The sequence below is a fragment of the Notolabrus celidotus genome, chromosome 3, assembly GCF_009762535.1.
Source record: "Notolabrus celidotus isolate fNotCel1 chromosome 3, fNotCel1.pri, whole genome shotgun sequence".
In the NCBI taxonomy this organism is placed as follows: domain Eukaryota; kingdom Metazoa; phylum Chordata; class Actinopteri; order Labriformes; family Labridae; genus Notolabrus; species Notolabrus celidotus.
This window is the reverse complement of record NC_048274.1, coordinates 30,559,801-30,583,493: the sequence shown is the minus strand read 5'-3', so window position 1 is coordinate 30,583,493 and position 23,693 is coordinate 30,559,801. Positions and strand designations below refer to the sequence as shown.

The 23,693-nt window shown below is 39.9% G+C and overlaps 1 protein-coding gene and 1 long non-coding RNA gene across 3 annotated transcripts in view; one reads left to right on the top strand and one right to left on the bottom strand.

Moving 5' to 3' along the window:
* Positions 1 to 22,966, top strand: part of tspan4a (tetraspanin 4a) — a 187,280-nt gene extending 164,314 nt beyond the window's left edge. For both annotated transcript variants that reach the window (XM_034679524.1, XM_034679523.1), the window contains 2 exons: positions 12,733 to 12,816; positions 22,196 to 22,966. In XM_034679524.1, coding sequence (XP_034535415.1) covers positions 12,733 to 12,816; positions 22,196 to 22,264 — 153 coding nt within the window. In that variant the 3' untranslated portion in view covers positions 22,265 to 22,966. The remainder of the gene's footprint in view (positions 1 to 12,732; positions 12,817 to 22,195) is intronic.
* LOC117809997 overlaps positions 1 to 23,693 on the bottom strand; it is a 52,368-nt gene that overhangs the window by 5,052 nt on the left and 23,623 nt on the right. The window lies entirely within an intron of this gene.

The window sequence follows — 23,693 nt, the reverse complement described above, 5'->3', positions numbered from 1 at the left end:
GGTAATTTGTAATCAGGGAACCAGTCGAAAAAAATTAGAAAAAACAAATTAGTCTTAATTCTTTCAAGTTTTTTTTTGGAAACTTGTTTTGCAAGAACAGTAAGGTGAGATCTCAAGGTACAATATATTCATACACTATGATGTACTGATGAATTCTGTTCCACATCATTAAAAAGAATATCTAAGTCATTTTATTCATTTGTGAGGGTTTCATTGGGAACCATGGTCCAGTATCGTTTGAGGTTAATTTTGGATAATAGAAAATGCATTGCATTATGTTATTACTATGATGAGGCACACAGTGTTGGTCATATTTCATTTACTTGTAAATTTGTTATGTAAAAAATGAAAACGCTCATCTCATCCAAATTCATTCCAGGACTGTAATTATCATAACTCAACATTTCTGCTATTCTTTCTCATTTTCACATCTCAAATAACAACTCGGCTTTGAAATGGTCACATTCTGCAGCCAAAAACAAAAGTAGGCCAGCTGTCTTCGTTGGACCTCAGCTCTACAGTCTTAGTGAGCGGCAGCAGGCTGTAGTGAGAGATTTGTAGTCTTAATTACTAATATATTGATTTAATCACTTCAGTCTAAGAGGACTTAACTGACATTGCTGCTAATATTTGTCGAATGAATAATCAGAGTCTTATTTTCTCATTTGTATATCAGCACTGCTCAGAGTCATTTTTCCTTTACCATGCAAGCTGCTACTATGTTTAAATCTATGAACCGACTTTGAACTCCTCCTTACAAGGTTAATGCCAATGATTCATGCTTCCTTGCTGCTGCCAAGTCAGACAAAAAAAAGTTCAGTTTAAAATCATTAGTGTCATGTGGAAAAAAAGCCCAATTTGCTAAGAGGGGATGCATGTTGCGTGAGTGTAGGCATGAAAAAGCCTGGCAGGGTGTGCGGAGGATTGCATCAGTATAAAGAGAAAAACACAAGAACTTTAACTTTTGCAGGTCTGTCTTGTGAATATGTAGAACTGGTTGCTACTGGAGATCATGCCAGGACAGCAACACTGGAAGTTGCAGTTGAGTGTGTTGATGTGATATGTAGGGAAAGCTGGTATTAATTACAAATTTGCTCAGAAATAAAATAACACCAACGCATGACCTGTTCATCACCCTCGCAAACTTTGCTGCGCCGGATACTTCCTGGATCTGGATCTTCACTACAGAATCATTTCAGTTCCTGAACTGAACCAAACTGTGTCCCACATGACTGCAACTACCTGCTCTCTTAATGCATCTCCTATAAACCTGTTAGAGACACCATTGGCCCTACCATTCTTTCCAGTCATTAAGTGAAGCGATAGCTTTATAACTTCAACTGGCCTTTTTCTTTCAAGTACAACAGTCCAACCTCTACTTTGAAAATGAAAAACACAGACTCATCTTCAAAATTCCCTTTCTTCCCAAAGTCCAAGAGAAAACATTCATTGCATTCTCTCCTGCTTCAGAACTCTGTCTTTGAAAACTCCAGTCAGGAGTCAGAGGTCGGACACCAACAGACAGCATCAGCTCTTCTGCCTAATGATCTCCTCTTGGCAGCTGATGCATCAAATTGTTCCTTCCTCTCGCCTTTGTATCAGCCACTGACGCCAGAGATTACACTACTCTTATGCTAAACCCCTGGGAAGTGGTCTCCGACTTTTTACTAGTTTTTCTCCAGATTTTGGGTATACTGACACATATAATATGTGCCTGCATAGGTCTGAAGTGGTGGGTGGGCTTCAAATTGGCATGGGCTCAGATTGGGCTTGGTTTGGGTGCTACCAGGGCAGCCAGAAGAAAGAACATAGATAGACAAGGACCAAGGGGGCTGGATGGGTCTAAGGTAGGCTACATACCCTGTACGGCAAACATCAGGGACCAATTTGGAAGGAGAGGACTAAACTGGCTGGGTCTAAGCATAGACTGTATGAAATATTGATATAGATATGTAGTATCCTTGACATCACCCATGTCTGAAGCGCTGTTCTGAGGCCAGTCAGCGGCGGCAGCCATATTGCTGCTGTCGAGCGATTGTGACGTACAGAGGCGGGCTTTGAGCCTCCTAGCCAACAGCTACAGTGTTCCCGCCTGTCAATCAAGTTAGCTGTGCCTCTCATTGGAAGACTCGTAATCTCAATATCTTTTTAAAATTGGTGTGTATGTGGTTTCCGGTACTTGCGGAGCCAGCCTCAAGTGGAGCTAATACCAGCCCAGAAATGGATACTATGGATGTGTGATTTTATCTCTTTGTACTTTCATCTGAAGGACAGAAACAACAACAATGAACTCATTGAATCTGCATTTTATTTGGACCACTACAACACACTTTGAACACAGAATTGTAACAGAAATACTACAACACACTTCTGTAAGGTTTAACAAAAATATCAAGCTCTGCCGCTCCTAAAGCCTCACATTCATTAGCTAGTTACTGACCTTATCTGCTGTTGGCAGAGTACAGAGGGTTCTTACATCTGAAAAAAAAGCTTCCTGTTGCAGGTGGAAAAAGGTTGATAAGACAAGTCTGTTTATTTATTTCTGTTTTTTCGCACTGGACATTTTGGCCGTTGATATATTTATCTGCCTGACTACACGTGAGACGGGTGAGATACTAGATCACACAGACTCTGGTATGAACTTCCAAGCAGCGCCTAGTTGGTTGATGCTTGTCTGTTGTCACTGTCACTCTAGAATACTGTTCCTCCATGCTGCTTTAACAGCACATTCACTGGACTTTCTCTAAGAGCAGTACATTGCAACTGATAAACACGAGTGACTGAACAGTACTCAGGGTCACTTTAAAAGTGGTGCTCACATAAGAGCAAGAAAGGCTATCTTTTCTAATGTTACTTATTTAGTTCACAATATATCTAGCAAGAGACCTTCTCACCAGCACTTTGTACTTCTCTGCTAAAGGCAAAAGCTTATTACTGCAGTGTCACTTGAATGCTTCCACATTACAAAGAAAAACCTGTCACAATAAGATGTGAGGGCAGGACTAATGAAATGAAAAACAAGTTTGGAAGTCAACACATTGTCATCATTTGGGATAAAACACTTAACACATCAGCTTCTGTGATCCATCAGAGCTCAATTTGTCACCGGGCATTATCATGAGTGACGATGATGAGCAATAATGATAACAGATTCAGTCTGGCTTCAGATGCTGTAAGGTCAATTCAACACAATAGTAAGTGGGCCCGTTCAATGTGCCAGATGCTGCCTGTAGATATAACCACAGTTTGTCATGCTTCTGAACACATGGTACGAGTACAGATCAAGTGTTGTTGGTGGTCATCGTGCTCCTGGTCCCCCTGTCACCAATTAAATGTATGCCTAGTGTTGCCTGTTTCCTCTATAATGTGTAACCCTGGGACACACTGCATGCCTGAGCAGTGCTTGTTGGCCAGGGAACCTCTGGCTAATTATTTCAGAGGCCATGCAAATAGGATAGAGCAGCCACACAGCTAGTGTGGGCAGTGTGGCTCACTTGTGGCTGCAGTGCAACATAACTTAGCATGACTTAACAAAACACAATGAAAAGTAACACATTTAAATCAAAGTGTTTGTGTCCTATTCAAACACAGTCATTTAGGTGCCTAAACCTAACCAAACTGTCATCTTTTCAACATTAGCCACATGTCAGCAATGTGCGCTGCTTCAAAAAGTTAGTAAGTGCCTGCTTATGGTTGATCCTGTTGGGTCTCTACAAATATTGTTAAACAGTAGGTCTAGGCTGCTCTTTTTGCAAAGTTTCTTAAAATAACTTTTGTAGTGATTTGGCCATAAATAAGTAAAAAATGTATTTGATACATTGGTGAAAGTTTGATGCTTTGTTTGGCCTTTGGCTTGTACTGTTGTTTTGGGAGTCAACACTAAGTTTCATTCTTGTGGACAGGAATGCCATTTAACCTAATCCAAACTACACAAATCGTATTATTATTAGTTAGGTAAATAAAGTAAATCTTCCATATGACTTGGTTTCTATTTGCCAAAGGTAGATCTTATATCTGAGGCCATCGTGGTGCAGTTTTAGACTTGGGAGCTGAGAGCACTTCATCTTTAAATACAAACTACTCGACCAGCTTGCAACAACATTTAATTTGTCTTTTCAGCAGTGAAAAGGTCAAGCTGTGGTCAAACTGCAGCTGTTTTTAATTTTTGGAATAAAAGCCGTAACCTTTAAAAGGGCTTTTGATTATTTTTCATAGAACCGGGCTCTGAGGAATTCATTTTAAGATTTTTCAGAATTATGTGTAATTGCATCCTTCAGGTGACAGCTTGTTGGCCTTCAAGTAAAACTGTGGACTCCATCTGCGTTTCTGGTGCAGGAAAGTGCTTTGACATAAATCATGCTCTGCTTTTGTATATTTTTGTCATTTTTACCCTTCAGAGCAAAGATTTAGTTTGTGTTCTTCACAATGAAATGCTACACTTTTCTCTAATGACACCTGCATGCCCTTGTTTTCTTGAAATATTCATGTTTTAAGCTTTGTAATCACATTCATGTTTCTGCAGTACCTATGGAATATCTTTTTGAAAGTAAATTTATTAACTGTCTTTTCTTCACTGTCAAAGGCAACCTTTCACCGGAGATGTGTCTTTGAAGTTCTGTGGGAAAAGAAAGAAGTCAGTGAGGGCATTCAAGGCCAGCCAAGGTTTAATGATGTTGTGATGTCAAGGGCAGATAAGAGAAGGGATCTATTTTATTCCAAATACAAAAGGTATAAATACCTCATATTGCTTTTGGTACATAGTTAAGTGATGAACAGAGCTGGAATAAAGCCCAAACTAAACCATCATCAACAGTCAAAGTGCTCGTAAACTCAGAAAGCGTGTAAAAACATTCTCTCTGGCTACAATAAAATCTCTTCAACACTCTTATTGAAATGTAAAGAACCAAGCACAAAAAACAACTCAAATACAAGGTTGAGGACAAACATCTACACTCGCAGTAAAAGAGCTAACAGATGTTTGCATTCCATGCACCAGAGTTGTCACGTTTACCTGATGTAACCGCAAAACCAGAACAAAAGAACGTCGCCCTTAGATTGAATATAGTTCTGGAAAGTGTCTTTAAAATTACTGAATTGCACCTTGTCCTTACAGCATGTCAGCATCAGATGTCGCGTCACATCACATAGCAACAGACGCTCACTGTCCACACCCATCCATCAAATACACTTCTACTACGTCATGTAAACAAACCACGTTGCTATCAGCAGTGGGCGGAAGATGTTTGCACTTTTTAAAAACAGAAAAACAGGACAGGCTCCTGATGTTAACACACCACTACACGTCGATCAAGAACATGGATGTTATTAATGCGACACTATCTCCACTTTGTTAAACAAGCTAACAAGCTCTAAGATCAATAAACATTTACTTTCTAGACACTCCCAGAGCTTTTGTTATCTCCCTCAAGCCAGCTGCCACTGTATTCAGGTTTTTGGAGTAAAATGAGGAGGTATACAGGTAAAGTGAATTAATTGCTCTTCTTCCATCTCTTCGTAAGCGAAAGGAATGAAAGTAAAAATGAGGTATTTGAGTCAAAATGGCATGTAGTATCGTGTCGCTTCATGCTGTGTCACAGGCTAAGACACTCAACATACTAGATCAGGGGTTCCCAAACTTTTCAGCCCACGACCCCCAAAATGTAGGTGCCAAAAACTTGCGACCCCCACTGTCCCTCAAAGTGATTTAATGTGTCTTCATTTAGCTGATATGCAGAAAATGACCCTACCTATATGAGCATGTGGATGTGTTTCCTGCTCCTTTATGAATTAATCTGCTGCTACTGATGCTTTTGATAATGAACTGTTCACTAACCCTAAACTGAGAAGTCATCTGGCAAAAAGAAAGGCAGAAAACTCATTACATTTTCTATTTTCAAGTTTTTATTTCAAGGTTAGCTACTATTTTTGTCGATACTTTTTACAATAATGGGTAAAGTGTACTATTTCTAGATAACGTTAAAAAAAAAAAAACATTCTGGAAGACATCTCAAGACCCCTCATTTGTGTCTCGTGACCCCCCAGGGGGTCCCGACCCACACTTTGGGAATCCCTGTACTAGATAATATTATTGCTGATGCTTGCGCTGATTACATGCTGTTAGAAGTTTCACACAAATCTTTATTTATACAAAAAGATAGTGTTAAAGTCTACTACTGAACTACTGAGATGCTTGATCCAGGAGTGACCAGGCTAAAGTGCTTCAGTGCAGTCTGCTATTAAAAAGAACTATTCAGCAGACTGACAGGGTTACAATTAAGAGTTCTTGCGATGGCGAGAGATGACCTTGTGCTTTAGTGGTAAAAAGCCATTTGCCCTTCCTATGTCTCACATCTTACCCAGACAGTGATCCTCCAAGCATTCATAGCTAAAATGACAATTACATGGTTGTACAAAATGTCCCTATTTTGGCTCTTACAGATAAGTTGATTCAGCCAGGTTTAAAAGCTATGACTGTAACAAGTCCAAAATGACCTTCTTCTAAAAGTTCAATTTTCTTCGCTCTCCTGATTGTACTACTTCAAACTCTGCCAATTATACCATCTTTGCTGTTCATCTTAAGCATGAGGTTAGTGGTGGGGTTAGTGTTTGAGGTACTGCCCTTCAAACAGAGTGTAAACATTTCCTTTCACAGTAACCAAAGTTCTCAATAAACTTCAGCAATTTCACCTCCTCCCCAGGCCAATCTATCATATGGAGTCCCACAAGGCTCCTTCTAAGGTCCCACTCTCTTCTCCATTTATCCACTCCCATCAGAAGACAAACTTTAGATCTAACAACTTTAGATCTCAAGCAGTGGGTTCTTTTTGCAGCCCATCCCAAATTTCTATCCAGCTGATCTTTTACAGTAAATGTTAACTGTCAAAGTGCCCTGGGCCTCATGTTTACGACCTTGAATAGTGTTTGACTCTGCCTTCACATTTAACAAGATAAAAGCAGTGGTGTTTTTTTAGTTTGCCTGAGCCATCTTCAATAGAGTAAACCTTTTTTTTTATTCTAAGATTTGCAGAATTGTATTAGTGCTGTCATCTCTTAATTTATTAATCACCGTTAAGGTCAGGTGTTTATGCAGACATTTAAAATAAAAAAAAAAGCTTTGCGGATTGGTCTTAAAAGTGATTCCTTCCTTTTATTCAATCCTTGTTCTGTGCAGAGATACTTTCTAAACTTTAACCAAAGTTAATGTGAAGCTTTTCAGCAGTCTGAGTCAAATCAAGCAGGTGTCTTCCAGAGTTACAGTTATTTTAAGTACAAAATTCCTCTTTTGTGTTCCCTCCAGTGCAGCTCAGCACAGAAGCTCTATCTGGGGAAACACAAAGAGGGAATTTTTAACCAAAAGGCGTCAACTTTAGAAGTTCCCTACTTGATTTGTCTGACTCAGACTGCTGAAGTATCATATAGCTTCAAATAAAACTTTGGAATATATTTTTGTGCAGCATTAGGATTGTAAATTTTGTCCCCTTTCTCTCCCACTGGAAGTATAAAGAGAGGGATCTCTTAACACCACATTATGCGAGCACAGTTTTTTTTGTGATTTGATACTCCCACAGATCTTGCAGTGAATCATGTAATGACCCTCTTAGCATGGTCCCACATGGTGGCATGGCTGCCTGTGTTCAAACTATTTGTCAGTATCACAGTCACAATGTCAAAGCACTGTGCATGACAGAGAAGAAGTTAGCCTATAAAACTTGTATTTAACCTTGAGGTATGGTACTTTAACGTCTTGACATTAAAATGTTGTTTTATGTAAGTCAAGAAAAGCAAATGGTTCAACATAAACTTTTTATCTGAGTCTCTTTGACTCCTTCATTGCGGCCAACTTCATCACTATGAACTTCATCACCAGGCTTTGTAAAGGATTCTTGTGTCCACTACAAGGAAGCATCCTTAGTGACATTGGATTTGCATTGATTTACAGTCGAGACGTACCATAAAATCCACTACAAGACGCACTTTTAAAACCGTTCTCATCTAAAAAGTGAGCTGCAGCCAATACAAATGAGGCCAAAACATCAGTATAAGATACAGTAAGAGGTATTCTAGTGTTGCTGTATTTATCTCAGAAGATGGTACTCAAAGACACAAGCAGACACTTCACTGTGCAGAGTATGCTGGATAAATCAGTCTAGCGCTGCCACGTTTAAACCATAGGCTGTATAAAATATGGATGTAGTATCCGTGACGTCACCCATCTGTTTCTGAAGCGTTGTTTTGAGGCCAATCGTCGGCGGCAGCAATATTGCTGCTGTCGAGCAATCGTCACGCAGAGAGGTGGGCTTTGAGCCTCCTGGCAACCAGCTACAGTGTTTCCGCCTGTCAATCAAGTCAGCTGTACCTCTCATTGGAAGACTCGTAATCTCAACATCTTGGATGTTGCCACGTTAAAAAAAAATTCACCCCCCCACAGTGTGTGGTGATCGAGAAATGAGCTATCCAGACTACACTCGTCTTTTGTACCAGGCTGTAAACATGTTTATTTCTGCTGTAAAGATCGGCGTTATTGAATTGGTGTGTATGTGGTTTCCTGTACTTCCTGTTCAGAGCCAGCTTCAAGCGGATCCTCGATGAACTGCAGTTTTTAGCACTTCCGCATTGGACTCATATTTTTAGACCGGAGGTTGTCGCTTGGTTTAAACCCTTTTCTCCCTCATTAGGTCATAATCATGCATTGAGAGAAAACAGTGATATGCTATTAAGTAAATAAACATAGTGGAGTGTTAGTTTGATTGAAAAGACTCTTAAATTTAAGACAACAAGTGACCAGAGGAGGGGGTGGCGCTAGTTACTGCAAATTGGTTGCGGGCATTGGATCCATCTGTACGTCACAACTATGAACACCACTGTAGGCTGCACTCTGTAAGGTGAGAATTAGCTACACTTCTGCATGGAAACTGCACATTGCTGAACATAGTGGAAGTCTTCACGCAGGATCACAATTTAAACCTTTTTCCTCCTGAGAAGCCCCCAAAAAACAGACTGTCTTATATGCCTTGTGCGACTCTTATTCCAGATGTCACTGTAATTTTGATATAAGGCATGCCACAGTGATGTAATGAAGTTAAACAGTTCCTGGTCATTTCTGGTATTTCATGTTGACCAAACAGACAGTTTCACAGAGCTATTCACTCTCTTGAAATTGACTTAACAGCAAGCTGAGATTTGCTCTTGACTGGCCTCTTGCTCAGTCACTATCTCTTTGTCTTTACTTAGCTAACTCAGTAAACATTGTCTTTGGTCTCCAGCTCTGCCATGTTGATCATACTGAGAATATCAAGCTAAAACTTGCACCCTGAATAGATTTCCTTCAGGGCATTCTGCCAAAAGCCATGCTGTTAAGAGAGCACCTCTTATGGGGTTTCACGACTGTTAAACCCAAGTTACATTGTGCAGAAGCAAACATGCAGGGTGTGGGTATGGAGGAGGGGCGTCATTATCCCTTTATTGTTGAATTGATTCTGTAGCTGTTATTTTAAGGTAATAAAGTTGCATTAAGTTGGCTTGATGGCCAGCATTGTCAGGTGAAAGAACTTAAGAAATATCTGTTTTAGTAGAAGTATATTCAGTGTGTGCTTATCACTGTTTCAGAGGATAGTAGTATTGCAATTTGTGAAACATTTGCCGTATTAGCACAAATAAAATGATGGGTGTCATAGTGCTGATTTGAGAGTTGCAGAAAGTCAACCCAACAGCAAAGCAATTGATGACAAATCACTGAATCTACAGCACTTGATGACCCCTTTTCCTGAGGTAGAAAACTTTGCCGGCTAATTGGTGTTCCCTGAGTCACCACCAATATGCAGACATAAATCTCCCTGCCTTGTGTTATGTGACCCCTACACACATTCACTGTCTGATCCACAATGACGTAGGACACAAGGTTTACCCACAAGATTATCGGTGCCACTTCAAAAAAATCTGTATTGTGCATCCCCTCTGGAAACACTCATTAGGGATGTTTTGACAGACATTAACATAACACCTGTTTTCGTTTTTAAGAATTCAACAAAGTCATTCCTGACCTTTTGTGTTGCAAAAAAATCCAAGCCCAATTACAGGAATAAACCCATTAGCCTTTTCTGAGCTTTCGGCTGAGTGCTTTGCCAGCAAATGGATCAGGCTCAGGTGTCGGGAGAGATAGGAGGGGCGTGCGGCACAATCAGGGGAAAGTCACGACAAGGTCAATTTGAATCAGCAAGGGTTACTGAGAGCATCCCAGTGGCACTCTGTGGGTACTCTGAAGTCACAAGAAGTCAACACTTACCACAAACCATTCGCACACCCAAATATTTTTAAAAAGGCAATCACTGGGCGAGAGACTGAATAGACACCAGGAACAGACGACATCTGTATGCAAAGACTGAAACGTGTCCGAGCATTGAGTGTGGAGGGATTTCATTCAATGGCAGGGAGTCAGTGGATTTCAAGAGAATCAAGGAAGACCCTGAGTGACAGCAGACATTTATGATGACACATGAGCAAACTCAGTGCACAGATGAACCCTGTAAGATGTGGGTGAAAAGCTCATAAGTGGATCTTAAAGCTACGATTAATTTCTTAAACACACTGTTAATGTATAAGCCTTGCAGCACTGTGAATTTAGTCCCTGTGCTGAATCTGGCTTAGACGGGTTCAGATTTACTTATCTTCTTTTCATCCATGGATTTATGGGACTCTGCAGTTGGCACCAAACAATAAAAATATGAATTTATATATTTTCAGATGCAGCTCTGTGCCCTGGGAGGTTTGACGCTGGACAGCAGTTTGATAAATAACTCAGGAGCTGCTCTAAATTTTGGTTTACCAAATGACTTTCCATATTGATCCGGGGCAGAATTATTTCACCCCCTGCTAAGGAAAATATATCTGTTTAGTTGTCGATGTTTCAGACAGCAGTGAGATGCAGAGTAGCTTGGGTTAGGTTTCCCTGGCTCTGACTCAGCTTCTTGACGTAAGGAGACTCAAAAGTAGCACAAATGGAGCGGCAAGTCTGCAGAGATGAATAATTTAATTGGAATAGCAGTGTAGCCTGTTATGATAGCACCTTTCCTTTTACTACATTATTCCAAGCTGGGTCCAAGTCCTTTACACACTCAAGCAAATGGATTGGTGCTTATAACTGTAAAAAGTCCAAGGGGTGAGGGAACTGTGCGTCATACTGCCCTTGAGGCAAATGCCACTTCCGTCACTTTTAATGTCAGCTCTCACCTGTTCTTAGAAAGCAACTTTCTCTGCTCTGTGGATTCATCTCCTTTTCATTACTTTCACATATCACTGACCCAGGAGGGCATCGCTCTATTCCTTCTATTTATAGTAATTATCTTTCTCTTCTGTCTGCCTGTTTGGCACTACATGGCTCAGGGACATTTTTGCAGAGTTTGAGACGAGGTTTTAAAATGTGCTCTAGCTGCTGAATATGTCTCAGGGACAAAAAAATGGGGAAGCAGTGAGAGGGTGGGGATTTTTTTTCCTTTAATTTTCGAGATGCCTTCAGACTGCATTCAAGCTCTGTCAGACATGAAAAATTCAACCCATTCTCATATCTAAATGATACCTGCGGCATATGTGCTGCTCCCCTAGTCACATTACTCCTGTTTGTACAGCTGAAGGGAGACAGGGACAGCTGGAAATTGCTTGAATTTGGAAAGTTTCCCCAAAGAATATTAGGACAGAGGAGGAGGAGGAGTTGGAGATAAAGATGTCGCCCAAGGGACCTTTTAACCAAGGAACATTTTATATCACAGTCTTTTATTGCAGCAGGAGATGTGCTGTAAATGCTACATAATCCTTACTCCAAGGTTGTTTTGAAACTTGACTCTGATTGGTCTATTGAAGCATTCTGTTATTTCTGTTTATACAGTCAGTTCTGACCAAGTCATCTGATTGGACAAGAGGTGTTACATGAGTGCTAATACAGTGCTTTTAATATAGTGTATAACAGCACAGGGGCTTTTGACTGTGTTTACTCTGCCTCATTACATAGTTAATGAACATTAGAACAAACTGCCTTTTCTTGGATTGATCAATTGATACTAATGTCTAATTTCACTGCATTATGAAGGGAATATAAGGCAGATTTAACATAAAGTAGCTGGTCTGCAGGTATATCTAGTATTTAGGAATGTGCATTATTAGTCAACTAAATGATTCACTGTCATCACCTTTGCTAATTGGCACCAGAATAACTAGTTAGTTGAGTTGTTAATATTTGTGTTATGGTAGGCCTAAAGTGCCGGTTATGTTGTGTCTAAGCTGTAGCATAGCCAACCACGACTAGCTGGGGCTCTGGTTTGAGGCATATCCCATGATGGTATGATGCTCTACTACCTGGATGTAAAGAAGCACAAATGACATCTCAGCGCAGGTTGGCAGTATATAGATCTAGAAAATAGAGATGAAGTTATATGTAGGATGTGTCTAGTTAAACTGGCATGTAACCACTTGGCAGGAGCAATGTGTGAACAGCACAGGCACGTGGACATCCACCAGATTATATGGACACAGTGCCGTAAAATTTCTGGGATAAATTTTCAAGTGTATGAAAGACGAGGCCTTCACTTCAGTCCGCAAAGGTTACTTTTCTGCCATAACAACCCCCTCAGTGCTCACGATTGATTACATTTCTCATTGGAAATTGAAATGTTGAGTTTACATCTATTTGTTAATGTTTGTTCATTCCATGCTCGTGTGTTTGTGTGCTTTTCATTTCCACAGCCTTGCTACGAGCGGGTGAAGGACTGGCTTAATGACAACCTGGTGGCACTTTGGATCTTTGCTCTATGCACAGCACTTACTCAGGTAATTACAGCTTTTAAGTTGTGTGAATTATATTTTTAAGACTGAGTCATTAACTGAGTCCTTGATATCGGCAGGCTCAAACAGAGGCTCTTACTTTGTGTTGAATACACCTAATACTCCCAGTGTCCTTTGCATTAAAAGCTGAATGCAGGATTTCTCTGGACAGCTGGAGCCCATATAAGCCTCTCATGTTACCCCTGAAGACCACATAGGACGGTTTGACTTTCCATAAAATTATTTCTCTGCTTTCCAGCCGGGTGTTACGTGATGTGCTTCCACAATCTGGGAGGAGAAATATCACACGAGTGCCCCTGTGATGCTGCAGGCTCATTTTACATTCTCGGTGCCCTTTGTGAAAATCCTACATGCTGCAAAGTGAAAACCAGAAAGACTTATCTGATATATCAGTAATACGTGCCAGCTGACTCACAACATTATACAACAACAAATGAGATATGTAGGCCTTTAGAAGGACAAATGAAGGCAAGTTTATGTAACTTTTGAGATAAAAAGAAACGTTCTTCTCACAAATGTTAAGTTCACTCAGTGTTTAGTTTAATATATTAACAGGGCTTTACAGCCTACGCAGCTTTTGCTTGTAATGTTGGCAAACCCATTTTAAATTTGTGATTTGTCTTTAACTTTACTACACATGCCGCTTTGATACTTCATATAACTATCACTTGTGGCCCCTGTTTAACAAAATGTATTTAGTTTTTAAGGCCTGCATGACCAAACTGTTGCTATAAATTTAGACATTCGAGAACAACTTTAATATTTATTCAAAGAACCAATCTTACGCAGGACTTCCACCAGATCCGTGTCCGATCCGTCTTCGATCCGCTGTGGTCCGGCTCCGTGCTCTCTCGTTTGTCAACACCCACCGATTGCGTTTTCAGAACGCAGCACGGAGCAGGACCGCAGGACAGCTGGAGTCATGTGACCGAGGTTTCTGGCGGTAGTTACAGCATTAATAAATATCCTCCTCCTCTCCTCATCCATGTTGTTGTTCTGGTCCTCTGAAAACCTCTGACCTGTTGACTCCAGGCGGTCTGTTCATCATGACGGTTTGTTGTTGTAGTTAAGAGAAATACAATCTGGTGATAACAGAGTGTTTTATTTTGAAAATTTACCAGATGTTTTCATTTTGTTTTGGTGCCTGACTTCCTGTCCCGCTCCATCTGCTCTGTGCATATTGATGCCTTGTGCTCCAGCATCCGGCAAAAATAGAAGTCTGGCGTAACTGATCCGTTGCGTTCCGGCATTCCGGATCAGGGATGCAGCCAGAACGCAATGGAGCGGATCCAGTGGAAGTTAACACATTGACTAGAATAGAAACCTATTAGATCCCGACACGGATCTGGTGGAATTTGGCCGTTAGGCAGTGCAAATACAGGTGACATTTTTTTGGTTTCGATATAACACTTGCATGAATCCAAATAACTACAGCATTAAAACAAAGTTTGAACTATGCTACTATACCTCAGTCCCCCTTGATAGAGCTCATACTGTACATATTTGTCCACATTGATGCAGGTAACTGTAATAAATGAACATATTTCATTTAAGCTTTTCAGGTCATTAAGTGTGTGAAGGCTTCCCGCAGGTGTAACATCACATTTATCAAGAAGAACCAGCCGTAGTCCTACTAACATTAACAACAGAGGTTCTACAGGAAAGCTGAAAATCTGTGAGCCTGTTCTCAGCAGCTTTAAAATGTAATACGGTTAATAGCTATGACTCATTGGCTAATTTTAGAGCTCTCATACTTTCACTGTATATAAAAAGTGTTGTTGTTCATGTAGATATCTGTTAACAGTCACACTTTAAGCTGCCAAGAACAGCTGTGGCTGCAGCTTTATACGTGGTCAGCTTGAGATTACTGGCCATGGACGACTCAAAGGTTAAGGCCTAACCAAAGTGATCACTCTTGATATCAGCCTTAAGGATCACTGACAGTTGACAAGATGACATGAATGCATTGTGACATATCATTACAGCAAGCTTTGCTCAGCAGCTTCAATTTTGTAAGACTTGAATGTTGGCCTTTTGCCTTCCACAAGAGAAACCTGGTTGCTCAGGTACTGTTTGTTCGCTCACGAAGAACAAAAACATCTGAGATCAGTGAAGCGATTTCCAGTCTTCCCTTCAGAAATCAGGCAATGTAGGCCTAATAGAACATTTAGTAGGAAAGTCATCAGGTACACTGGCTGCAAGACTAATTTCACCTGACAAGACGCTAGCAAGCAGCAGCATGAGCAGCCCCCAGTATTATCACTTCTCCAGCCACAAGGCAGTTTAGCTTATGGTTATAATGACACAGCCACTTTGTTACCATGGTGGACGGTCTTACTGTGTCATTGGAGTGATTAGTCACATGCTTTATACGTTAAACCTGAGTTACAAGTCCCCAAGCAGACAGCATTAAACAGAGTGTGACAGAAATGTGTCTCAAATTAAGAACAAACTTTTAAAAGAGAGCGCGATGACAACAGCAACGCTTAAATGTCGTGTGAGAGCCACAGAGACGCTATGAGAGGAGAGAGAACCATGTCTAGAATTGTTCTCATCATTACAGTTTTAACTCAGCAGTACTGCTCTTCTGTCTGATGTGACACAATGAGTTCTGTCATACAGCGTTTGTTTCCATCTACTCTGATTGTGTAATTGACTTTAATTTTTCTCACTTGGGGGAATAAATACTTCACTTCACTGCTAGCAGGGCTTTGCAGAGTCCATGAAGGTAGACGCCTAACAAGTTTTCATATTATTCCACCTAATTACCTGTCATGGTGAGACACCTGGACACAGACTTCAGTTTATTTATATCATTTTGGTTTGTACAGTAAGTTTAGTCTTTTTTCTTTTGGAAAAATAAAACACACAAAGGTATGTTAGTTTGAAAGACAAATTGTTTGAATTTCTTACTCAGCTATAGTCACCAAAAAAATAACTTGGGATTCTATTATAAGTTTACATCAGACTGAATCAAATTAAATACCCAAACGATAGGGATGTAAGGATACACTCAACACACGATTCGATTCAAATCCTGATCTTTGGTTCAAGATACGATTCACTTACGATTATCAAGAAAACTCGATTGAACTCAAAATTTAAATAACTATTATATTATTTCAATTCTCGGATATGGACAGTTGTAATATATAATTTTTCTCTTATATTTCTTTGTAAACAAAGTAATCCTTTTTCATTTTTAAGGTGTGTTGTTACTCAAATAAAAACACTGCATACTTTTTTTCAGCACCTTGCAAAAAAAATAAAATCACCATACAAAAATACATTGTTGGAAAATTTCAGAATAATTCTAAAGAAATGGAAGTGAAAATGAAATGAAAGGAAAGTATTAAATATTAAAAAAAATAAGGTAAATCGCTTTAAATAAATTAAAGTGCAGCTGATGCTCCTGGTTTGGAATTGACATGTGTTTCTTCAGGAATATCAGGGAAAGCCAAAATGCTTCCGTACCTCAGAGTTGAAACACGAAGGTGCATCCTGAACTGCTCGGTCTTCACCTGCTGCCGCCATGTCTGTTATGTTCAACTCAGCGAGTGAGGAGAGAGCAGCGCAAGAGACTTCATGATGTTGACCTAGCGGAGTGAAATGCAGATAGCGCCCTCTACTGTTTAAAAATAATATCCCCATTCAAATTTTTTTGAATCGATTTTAATCCACCCTTATTTATATCGATTTTTTTTTACCATCTTGTGATATATCCTTACAAACTTACCAATCGAATCACACCTTCAACCTCCTTTATTATAAAGACTCGTCCTTTAAAAGGTGACATATCATGCAAAATGGACTTTTTAATGACTGTATAAAATAATACTGAACCCCCCCTCCGTTTTTCATTACCTGCACACATGTGTGCTAACAAGGAGCTTAGGAGGGAGGCATGCTTGTTGTAGGCTGTCTTAATAAACACAGAGGTCGGTTTTACTCCCCACGTCTGCAGATTTGAAGATCTAGTGGATGATTTTTATTTATCATGGATAAGTGCTAGCGCTAGTTAGCATAGCTACATAGCTACATGTCGTAGCTGTAGCAAGACACACATCTACATACTGACAAATAAAACAACAAGAAACACAGAATCTGTGACCAATCCATCAGAAAAGGTCCAGCTGCCTTTCTGGCAGAGGTCGGTTTTACTCCCCACGTCTGCAGATTTGAAGATCTAGTGGATGATTTTTATTTGTCATGGATAAGTGCTAGCGCTAATTAGCATAGCCACATAGCTACATGTTCATAGCTGTAGCTGTAGCTGTAGCTGTAGCTGTGTACCAAGACACACGTCGACATACTGACAAATAAAACAACAAGAAACACTAAATCTATGACCAATTCTTTAGAAAGGTCCTGCTACAGGCGCCTCTCCGTCAGGATCAGATTCTGGATCAGATTCAGAGGGTTGAAGTAACGTGATCTCTGAGCAGCCGTGTATATTCAGCCAACATGTAAACATTAGATCAACGTGCTGGAGAGCCGAGGCACATCTACTTCCTGAGGGGGCGTGGTCAGAGAGAAAACAGAGTGTTCTGAGGACTGCTGAAGAAGAGGGATTTTCAGGCAGACCAAAATCTGATTTCAAAGTGTTTTTTTTAGCATAAACTTTAAAGACATGTTTTGGGGACCTCTTAGACCAATATATATTGATGAAAAAAGCGTGATATGTCACCTTTAATCAAATCAAAGCCAGCCAATTGGATCAGATTTTCATGTTAGGGAGACATTTACACTCCTTAAAAAGCCTTTTGCTGTCTTGTAATACAGGGTGGATTAAATCATCAACTCATGATGTAAAAGCTAGTTTTCATGAAATAAAATAAAAATCTTGAATCTGAGATAACAGCATGACAAAATACTGCAAGCCACCCACTATGTTCTCATTTCAGCTGTCATAGTGAACGGTTGAACTTTGTTGGTAGAAAAATTCAACATACAAACAGGTAAACGGAACCAGCTGTGCTATTTGATCGACAAAGTTGACCTTGAAAATGAATGAAAGCAGAAAAAGTATCAGACGGCAGAAAGTTGTCATTAGTCTGCAGCCAGACGGTGGCACAGCAGGTTATTCTGTGATCACTCCGTTAACTCAATCCAGTCGTCTCCTGCTCTGTGGTCATCCACAGAACACGAGTCACACACTGATCTAATGCAGCAGAATATGTAGACATTTTCCCAACTAATTATACAAACACTTTAAATATGTATGAATTATCCTTCATATTAAAAACAACAACAACACAAGCTCAATCCTTAATTAACTATGAACACATCTGATTGGTAGTAATTAGAGCTGGGCGATATTGAAAAAGATGTCATGACTATAAAATGTTTCATATCAGCGGATATTGATACTTATCACGATAAATATCAAATCTTTATTTAATTTAAATCTAAAAGCAGATTTTTGGTCCTGAGAGAAAATTTAAACACTTTGTTAGCTTGTATCTGGGTTTTAGTTCTCTGATTGACTTCTTGAATCTCTCATTTTATATGATGCTAATTTGCATGATCTTATTTAAATTTTCCACAAAGATATGTCAAATACTGTGTGTCAGTTTAGTAGAGTACTGTTATGAGTAGTGCACTCCCCTGTAAGGTTACTAAAGGTTACGGGCAGAGTGATATTGTCACCACAGTGCAGTGAACGCATCACGGTTATTCAGTGTTCAGTTGTATAAGGTTTTAAGTTTTCTTCAGTGTCGCTGTCGCTCGTTTCAGCTGTGTTTACATTCCGCTCCAAATGTCTACCTCTCACCCTGCAACAGGATTGGCTGTTCAATGCAGCCTTCTGCTTCTGTTCAATGTTGGGTGGCAACTAGCCTTTAAGGCACATTAGCGCCCCCTCCCTTTCCAGTGGTTGAGGGGGTGTAATTACAGGTTTAAATGTATCAAGTTATTGTTAGAATTATCGTTATCGAATTATCGCCCAGCCCTAGTAGTAATGTGCACAATTAGGCTGAAGTCTTGGGCCGTCATATATGAGACTGTTGCATACTCTCTGTCACTTAGATTACATCCCTTAGGTTACAACTCAATGTCAACTTGGGATGTACATTTTAAGTATTTTCCGTGATCGATCTTTGGAAATGTTAACGATCAATTATCGATTAATTGATTAAAAAAAAACATTATTATTCTTACGTCAAAACAAAAGCCAAATACGTTGTCTTCCCCCTAAATTATATTTCCTACAGCAACAAAATGCATATCACTGACAGGATTGAATACGGGTACATGTTTGACACGCAGAATATCAACAATCAGGCTCATTAAAATATTCTCTGCGGACATAATCTTATAAAGTGAAGGCTTATAATACTAACAGAAAATTACTTCAATCTCACAGTGTCCAGTTTTCTGTCTACTCGTTCTTATTGAGAAAAATAATCATGTGTATTCAATCAGGTGTCAGCCGGGAGCGCAACCGGGTCACTATCAGTCCAGCTGCAGAAAAGCTCAGACGGATCTGATGTTGCTGCTCTGCAAACATAGCGTACCTGAATTTCCCACCTGTCTGTTGCCTTCGTATCCAAAGGTTAAAATGTCCTGTTTAAAGCTGTCACTCTTCGTGTCCGTGTTGTTGTTGGCAGCAGTTGCATATTGATCCTCTTTTAAAAAGCGCACGTGGACACCTGACGCGCAGCCGCAGCCCCAACTGAGCGTCTCCGCTGTGCGGAACAATTTTAACAGCTGATTCACATCTAAACATGCTTTAAACTTAAAACACCTCCATGATAGCTGATTGTAATATGAGACCACATGATTTTTGTTCAACGTGACGGAAAATTGATAACAAAAATGTGTGTTTCGAGTAATTTCTTAATCAATTAATCGATAATCGATTAATTGTGGTCATCCCTAATGTCAACCTTAGTTCAAAACAAAGTCTTGTCCTAACCCTAAGCAGGTAGCTTCTTACTTTAACAAACTTTTATCACTTCCTAACTGTTACTGTACATTTTCACAGATCAGTCCAGTGTGCCTATTACTCTCCAACAGTCAAGTGTGTGTTTTTGCAGGTGTTAGACTTCCATTCTATTCTGTAATTCTGGAGGAGGAGGAAATGTTAGAGTCAGAAATTCTATTCCCCATTTGCAGACGGCAGGATTGCTATTTGACATCAACGCTGTCCAATTATTTCCTTTATTAAATAAAGTTAAGCTTCAGAAAACCTTGGTTTTCGCTCACAAAGGGCACGTCTTAAATATGAAGCCATCTGGTTACAGGCATGGGAGGTCGCTGAGGGGCACTTCATCTTTAAATATAAAACCTTTCCTTCAGTTTTCCTGCAACAACATTTCATTTGTCCATTCAGCCGAGTGGAAAGGTCTGGCTGTGGTCAAACTGCAGCAGTTTTCAATTTAAGAAATGAAAGACATAACCTTTAAAATGTCTTGCTATTTTTTTTTCCTGAAGTAGGCCTTACACAAAAATGTGAAAGATTTCTCAGAATTATGCATACATACATCCTTCAGGTGACAGCTTGTTGGCCTTCATGCAGAACTGTGAGCTTCTACTGTGAAACATGTGCTGACAGCAGATTACTTGTTTTGTATTTTGATGCAGATGAAGGATTGAGTTTTTCCTGTTGGACTCAAGTTAACTCTGAGTTTTACTTTGTTTGTTTGATTTTATCTAATATTTATAGGACTTCTGAGAGGGGTTTCCAAATAAGTCATTCACAGGTTCCGTGAATAACTAAATAAATAAACACATTTTATATCGGTGAGCAAACTGCCAACTGTAGGGATGTATTTTTGGTAATGTTAAATAAAAAGGTATTAAAAGGGCAGTGGCAATGATCTATGTGCTTCTTTTGATTAAAGGATTTGTTTCAAACTTTAATATTGCATTTGACATACTAAATGTAACATTAATCTTTAAAAAATGTGTTCATTATATTTCAAAGGGATAGTTCGTTTTTTTAGGGTAGGCATTTATAAATAGTAAGAGTACTACAAACAGTAAATGGCAGTCAGCCTGGTGCCTCTGAGAAGAAGCTAGCTGGAATTCCAGGCTAAACAGAAGCCAAGCTAAGCTGCAGACATGGTCAGTTAAACCAAGCAGCAACCTCCGTTAAAAACTGCAGTTTCTCAAGTGTCTGCTTGAGGCTGGCCCAGGAAGTACCAGAAACCACATACACACAAATTTAAAAAAGGCTATCTTTACAGCAGAAATAAACATATTTACAGCCTGGTACAAAAAAGGAGTGTAGACTGGATAGCTCATTTCTTGATCGGCACACACTGTATGTGGGGTGAATTTTTTCATAACATGGCATTTTCGAAGATATTAAGATTAAGAGTTTTGCATTAAGAGAGGCCCAGCTGACTTGATTGACAGGCGGGAACACTAAAGCTGTTGGCGAGGAGGCTCAAAACCCGCCTCTTTACCTCACACTAGCTCGACAGCAGAGTTCAGCATTCCCAATATGGCACCCGCTGACAACTGGCCTCAAAACAGCGCTTCAAAAACAGATGGGTGACGTAACGGATACTATGTCCATTACTTATACAGTCTATGGATTAAACACATATCTACCACTTAAACAGTAGCAACATAGCCTCATAGGACACGACTGTTTACATCATGAGGAAGCAGTGAAAATATCCACAAATACAGCAAATACTTAAACTGAATGTTAACCTGCATAGAAGAGTTTTGAAGAGGCTGAAGTATTTATTATAACTGACCCTGTCTGCAGTGATACACAGCTTAACCTCTGTGCAGGGACACTGGCAGCTTCTTCATACCGGAGTGCTGCTGACTGTTGGCTAGTGCTCTCACTATCGATGAGTACCTCATTCAACCCCACTTCAAATAAAAAAACATACCTTTATTATTATTTACTTGGCTCTTTATAACACTATCACAGTCTAATGTTTTACATTGCCAGAGTAATGCTCTTTAATTGTCCTGTTTTTAAAATGCTTCATAAATTAAACTCCATTGCGGAGCCTTGGCTACAGACTTTGTCTATCAATATGTTGGTTAGTTTCTAATTCATTCTTCCATCATTAGTGACAGAAGTAAGTATTTTACAGTGAAACTTGATCAATGAGAAAAACTGTTGAAGACGCTCTCACACACGTCAGACTGTGCAGAATTTAACTAATGAAAGATTGGATTGTGTGGATGCTGATCTTGCTGTCTTCCAAGAAATAAACCTAATGAGATTTGGATCTAATGGTCGGAGGAAATTCATCTTTTTTGGCAGTTTCTGTCAAACAGATGTACGTTATTACAGAGTGAGCCAATGAGACACAAGAGCTCTTCATTGTCTCACTGGGACTTTACACATGAACATCTGAACCCATTAACGCTGATCTGTCCTGTGTTTGTGCAGATCCTGGGCCTGGTCTTCTCCATGACGATGTTCTGTCAGTCGGTGAAAGTGGAGACCTTTTACGCCTAGCGGTCGCCCTCGTTGCCCTTCAGCTCACTTGGATTGTTTATCATCACAGAGGGACAGATATATACCCACCCTCCTCCTCCTCGTCCTCCTCCTCCTCCTCCCTGTCCTCCTCCTCCTCCTCCTCCTTCTTCTTCCCCCCAAACAGACTCTTCTTCCCGACGCCTGTCCTCTGTGACATTCCCTCTTGGGTGTCGTTCACAGTTTTTCTGCTTACTATCAAGAAGCACAGTGTCCGTGTAATACATGAGTTGGTTCCTATGGTTTGCTCTGTGTAAAAGCTCATTTCTGTGATACATTTTATGAAGCAGTATTATAAACGTGTATAAAAAGAAAACGTGTAACCCTCCCACCTTTTTTAATATGTGTTTTGTTTAAATTATTTTATGGTTTGTATGTGTTTATGAAAATGCGAGCTACAGTTGCGAAGGTGCACAGTTTGAAGTGCTGCAAGTGCATGTCTCCTGCCATGGTGTGTATTAAATGTTTTGGCTCGACTTTGAAAAAAAGCACAAGTCATTTTGTCATTTCTAAACCAGAAATGTTGAAAGGTTTCATGTGTAATCCTGCTTTATTATTTCCTGACACCAAGGATGACAAACAGGAGGGACAGGGGGGATTTTCAAGGAACCGGCACGTCAAATTGTTGTTTATGTCCTTCTGTTGAGACACGCTGGAGTCATTAAAATATTTCATGACATCTGACTAATGGGGCTTTAATGAGATATATCTGATGAAATTAAGTGCTTTGGGCTTTTATGCATGTGTTTTTTTACAACACTGATTTGCATGGGCGATGAGAAACGCACCGACTACAATACAACAATCCAGTTGGAAGACTCCTCATGAATAAGCAGCAGGATCCTACAGACTAGCCCCCGGCGATTCCCCCCCAGCACCAATCACAGCTCAAATGACACAGATTCATCTGTAGTCTTTGAAGCCTCCTCTGGCCCTTTTGTGACTCTTTAAATTCTTCCTTTTTCTCCCCACCTTGGGCCGTCAAGAATAATCCAGGCTATAAGTACACCAGAGACACACTTTGATTAAACAGCCCCATAGGAGCAGTGCTTTAAAAGAGGGTGTTTTCAGAAGCATTCACAGGTTCAAGCACTGCATGTGCTGCAACTCTTCATGCATTTGTTAAGATTTTTTCTTCCTTTGTTTCCCCTTTTCCTGCCTCAAACAATCTGAACCTGAGAGAGCAAAAGTCCCAAAGCAATCAAAACTGAGGGCACGATTCAAACCTCACCCCGAGGTCATCACCCAAGGAAATTACACAGATCAGTCAGGAGGTGGAGCTGTGATGGGAAACTTTCTATTGTTCTGTTCCTGGTGCAAAAAATGATTCTGACATTTTAAATATTTAAGAACAAAATGTCTTTCCTCTTTTCTTCCCTTACATAAGCTGCATTCAACATACTGAGTCTGC